Genomic DNA, 5,206 nt, shown 5'->3' with positions numbered 1-5,206 from the left:
ACATCTTGAAGTTATCAAAAATGATCGAATATATAGATGTTAAATAATGTCCTGCTCTGCACCAATGCTTTTTTGTGATATATATTTGTTTGATGATTGGTTATTCATAATGCGTACAACTATGGATAGCTCCAAGTAGGAAGACAAATAATTCTTCCAGATATTCCTATTTAATTAGGCGTGCTACAATTATAGAAGTAAATATTCTTCCAGAAATTTTCTACCATTGACAGTCATTAAAAAGCTTGAAAGCTTTGAATTCAAATTTGGGTTTTCAAAAATTATTATTTGTTTGGATTGGGTGTTGTTGAACATAATCGGGAATATGGTTTGGAGTTTATATCTTAATTTTGAGGGGTTTTGGTGAAGATTAGACTTGGTTTTGACTGAATTTCAGATTGAAACTCGAAGAAGAAGAAGAAGAAGAAGAAGAAGAAGAAGAAGAAGAAGAAGAAGAAGAAGAAGAAGAAGAAGAAGAAGACATATTGTAGAAATTGTAGATACATTGTAGATAAGTTGTAGATTATTTGTATTCTGATTGTAGATGCTTTATTTTCTGTTTTCACAAATAAAAAACGGCTAAAACTTCTACAAATCTTCTGAAAAAACGCAATTATGTCAAAAATCATAATTATGCTATAATTGAATGAGAATTGAGATATAAAAATTTAATGTACCCAGTTTGTAGATATTTTGTAGATTATTTGTATTCTAATTGTAGATGCTTTATTTTCTTTTTCACAAATCAAAAACGACTAAAACTTCTACAAATCTTCTGCAAAAACGCAATTATGTCGAAAATCCCAATTAAACTACAATCGAATGGGAATTGGGATATTAAAATTCAATATACCTAGTTTGAAGATATTTTGTAGATGAATTGTAGATTATTTGTATTCTGATTGTAGATGCATTATTTTCTGTTTTCACAAATCCAAAACGACTAAAACTTCTACAAAATCATCTGAAAAAACACAATTATTGTGAAAAAATAAGAAATATTGCAACAGATTATAGTATTTGATATTGTTTGAGAATTGGGACTATGAAATTGATGGCATATGTCGTGTATGCACGTGTCCTATTGGAAATGAAACTAATTCACTATTTTTACCATTTAAAATTTGGTTTCGTTGATAGAATTCGATTAATAAGTCGAAAATCACTTTTTTTTTATTTTTCTTAATTATTACGTCGAGAATTGGTAAATGGTACTTCGTAATATTATTATTCTACCTAGGCTTATTTCTCGCGCGCAAGTTTCAGAAAATCCTGTAAATTCTCTCATTACGTCCAAGTTTCAGTCCCGGCCCGTTGACTCAGCTCAACTTGCCGGAGTTCTCTGGATCTCGCCAGAAAATTCTCTGCTAGTTTTCCGCTGCAATTTTTTTCTGAAGGTTTGTATTGTTACGGACTTGACGAAGAACGGGATGATAAAGTGCAGCTCGTGTTGTTCCAATTTTGTAATTTCTACAACAGAAACTATTTCAAGTGCAAATTTTCAACATAGAAGCAACTAATCGTCAAAGCCACTGGCTCTTAGTGTCCTTTTGGTTGTAGGTGATTGTATCCTCGTTGGTTTACAGGTAGTAGCAGTCATTTTCTGTACGTAAATGTGGGTGAGGGTGAGGGTTTGGGAGAGAGAAATGTGGGAGGGGTGGGATATACGGTACCTTGAATTAAGGAGGGATATATGCTGCATTAATTGTACCCTTAAAATACACTATGGTATAAAATTGATAATTTGGTATACAAGATGTAATTATATCAAACCTTAAACATTGAGGGTAATAAGGTTTTCTATATGGTATAGTCTATTGACAGACCCAAGTGGATAATAACAGTTCATTATCCATGTGATTATCAATGTCAAAAAGTATCAACACTTGCAAAACTGCTGGCTCCTGTTAGTTTGGTAGTTGGAATTACAGTTTTAGGCAGCTAATACAATACTGGCGTAGGATTTAGACCTATCGCGAACTAAGGGCATAATAGAAATTAAGCCAAAATATTGAGGTCAAATAGACACCTTCAGAGGTCAAAATCGGAAATATAATGGCACAAAGGAAAAGTTAAACGAGTGGTTCCCGAAGCTTCAGGTGACACGTGCTGAATCATGCGGTATCTAAAACTAAACGATTGCCACGTCACCATATAGAGGAATTAAATAAAAAAGATGGAAATATCAAAAAGTACTAGAAATATCTGGAGAAGGCTATAAATACCCATTTAGCTATGTTAGTAATGGATTTCTGATTCTCATCGTGTACAAAAGATCTTCAGAGAAACCACACTCCAAACCAAACTCAAGGAACAGAGCAATTTGATAAACCAGAGTACAAGAAGAAGAAAATACAAAGACAACAGAGAAAAAAAAAGCTCAGTTTTCGTGAAACAAGGGCGATTCTTGATTGTAGAGGTTCTTTTGAAAGAGCGATTGTTGGTGCATGTCTTCTGATTATTCTGAGAGGTAGGTTAATCTCATTTCTTTTCTTCACTTAGGCGTTGTTGGAATTATGCTTTCAATATTTGTCTATTTCTTGGGCTTTTTGGTTTCGATATTGTTTCTTAATATTTGATTAGTTTGGTTAGGTGGATTATTTCTTGCTCCTTTTCTCTGTTACATTGGTCTTCTTTTTTGCCCATTTTTTTTCTTTATGTATATGCAATTCGAGCCGAGAGTAGCTATGATTCACACTTCTGGATGTTATTAAGAGGAAGTTAGGTCTCTCTTCTGTTTGTTGAAATGTGCAATAAGTGAAATCATGTGGTTCATTATTTCCTGATTTTGGTTTTTACCCTTATTGTTTAAGGGTATAGTAGGGTTCTTTTGGGATCGTACTCCTTATAGCTCTAAAACCTAGAGAAGTTGGGTTTGCAAAATAGAGAAATAAATAAAAACCGGTGGATATATCAATAGTTGGCAGAATTGTTTTTTGTTAAAGCTCTAAGGCTCTGTTGGGATGCAGAGTATCTTATTTTGTAAACAATTGTATCTAACGGTTGTTTTTGTTGCTTACAGAAATAAAAAGATGGCTATTCTGGATCAGGCTCCTAAAATGACTTCACTGCCCCTGGATTGTTCTCGAAAGAGGAAATCAAGGGGTAGAAAGGATGGAACAAAGAATGTGGAAGAGACGCTAGCTAAGTGGAAAGAGTATAACCAGAAACTGGACTGTGTTGATGCTGAAGGGAAGCCAGTGCGTAAAGTTCCTGCTAAAGGTTCAAAGAAGGGGTGTATGAAGGGTAAAGGAGGGCCTGAAAATTCGCGTTGTAATTACAGAGGTGTTAGGCAAAGGACATGGGGAAAATGGGTTGCTGAGATCAGGGAACCCGATAGAGGCAGTAGGCTCTGGTTAGGTACTTTTGGCACAGCAATTGAAGCTGCTCTTGCCTATGATGAAGCTGCTAGGGCTATGTATGGTGCTTCCGCAAGGCTTAATCTTCCCAACTACCCTTCGTCGAAGGAGTCTTCCAAGGATGATTCTTCTTGGGCAACTACATCTGCATCTGACTCCACGGCCGCCTCTAGTCTCTTTGAGGCTGGTGAACTAAAAGGTATCTCTGAGATAAAATTCGAAGATGGAGAAGGTGAATCAAGAATTAATGGCGTGACAACAGCCATCCACGAAGCTTCCACACCATGGACTTCAGAGAAACACGAAGCCAAGAGCAAGATGGGCGTTGTTGAATTTAAGGAAAGTATAGAAAGTATCGATCAAGATATGCTCAAGTCTGGACGGGATTATCTGGACAACCTTAATTGGGATGAGATGTTTGATGTAGAAGAGCTGCTGGGCATGTTAGATTCTGCTCCGGCAGGTGCTCCAGCTTTTATGCAAGACTTTGATTCAATTGCCGGTCAAAAAGAGCAATATGCTTATAACAACAATCCGCTCTCAGATTCGTCATTTCAGCAGCAGAATGCGGACCATAAACTGTTGGGAGGTACGCAGCAAATGCAGCAGCAGGCACCTATAGCTGTCAATTATGGATTTGATTTTCTGAAACCAGGCCGTGAAGAAGATCTCAACTTCAGTTTGGATGACCTTGCGCTTATGGATTTCGACTCTGAACTTGGGGTCTAAAACATTGCCTGGTAAAAAGATGCTACAAGCAACAACGTAAATAGAGGGCATATCGTCACTAGTTGGCAGAGTTGAAATGTGAATTATCATATTTCCGAGAGTTCTCTTGCTAGTTCTCTGGAGTTCTTATTTGATCTGAAGAAGGACAATAAGACAGAGTTGTTATGTACGGAGAACTTGTGTAATTTGTTTTTGTTGGTGTTGGGCATTTATAGTTGCCCCCTCCCACATCAACAGCCAGCTTATTCTCTATAAGTTTTTGTATTAGGGAATTTGAGCTAGGTATTCTAGAGGAGATAGAACTTTGTACAGATCTAACTTAGCCAATTAACATTAGCAGTTCGTATAGAACTTTGTACAGATCTAACTTAGCCAATTAACATTAGCAGTTCGTTTAGCCACTGTGATAGCTGAAATAAACATCTTTCTGGAATCAGTGTAGTATCGGTGTGGATGTATGCCTTTCTTCATGTTTGTTAGTTGGAAACAAAGTTATAGGACAGTATGCCCGATGGCTGAAAGAGGGTTGTAACAAACGCTGCATTTTCGTTTCAATTCATAGGGAGGAAGGTAGAATCTGAATAGAACAACATTTACGTTTACGTTAGCGATTATTTTAATCTTATTGGTAATCTGTGGCTTTGTGACATTCCTGTTGATGTCTCATGTCTGATACTAGTGTTCCTATTTGCTTGAAGAGAAGTGCTTCTGTTTGCTTAAGGTGACTGCTGTAGCTTTTGATCATTATTATGTTGAGGATACTGTTTCTGTTTCAGTTGGGTTAGGGTGTTCGAGCTCCAAATGTATCTCTAATCGTTTCCTATTAACTTTCTATGATTTTTGTTGGAACATCCCGAACATGTCTTCTATAAACTTCAATTCATGAAGTCATATTTAGTATAATCTCTCATATAATATCTTCTCCCAAATAACTATACTAGAAAAAAAGAACTTTTTTCATAAAGAAAATATTCCCTTTTATTACGCTGGGAAGGGGAAAAGGGGAAGGTAGAACACTGGTTTCGGCGCTTTATCACTATCGCTCGACTAACCTTCGCCTTGGGCCTTCTATGTTGTTTCCTTTTGTCCTTGGGCTAGTTCAAACAGTAAATTGATGA

At 36.4% G+C, this 5,206-nt stretch overlaps 1 protein-coding gene across 1 annotated transcript; it reads left to right on the top strand.

Annotated features, from left to right (window-relative positions):
- The first annotated feature begins 2,227 nt into the window (after positions 1-2,227).
- Positions 2,228-4,521, top strand: LOC109221174 (dehydration-responsive element-binding protein 2C-like). Its single transcript, XM_019385638.1, has 2 exons — positions 2,228-2,470; positions 3,023-4,521. The coding sequence occupies exons 1-2, from the start codon at positions 2,448-2,450 to the stop codon at positions 4,086-4,088; spliced, it is 1,089 nt and encodes a 362-aa protein (XP_019241183.1). The 5' UTR covers positions 2,228-2,447; the 3' UTR covers positions 4,089-4,521.
- The last annotated feature ends 685 nt before the right edge of the window (positions 4,522-5,206 follow it).

This window comes from Nicotiana attenuata, unplaced genomic scaffold (assembly GCF_001879085.1).
Source record: "Nicotiana attenuata strain UT unplaced genomic scaffold, NIATTr2, whole genome shotgun sequence".
In the NCBI taxonomy this organism is placed as follows: domain Eukaryota; kingdom Viridiplantae; phylum Streptophyta; class Magnoliopsida; order Solanales; family Solanaceae; genus Nicotiana; species Nicotiana attenuata.
The sequence above is the reverse complement of the archived record's forward strand: the minus strand, read 5'-3'. Positions and strand labels throughout refer to the sequence as shown.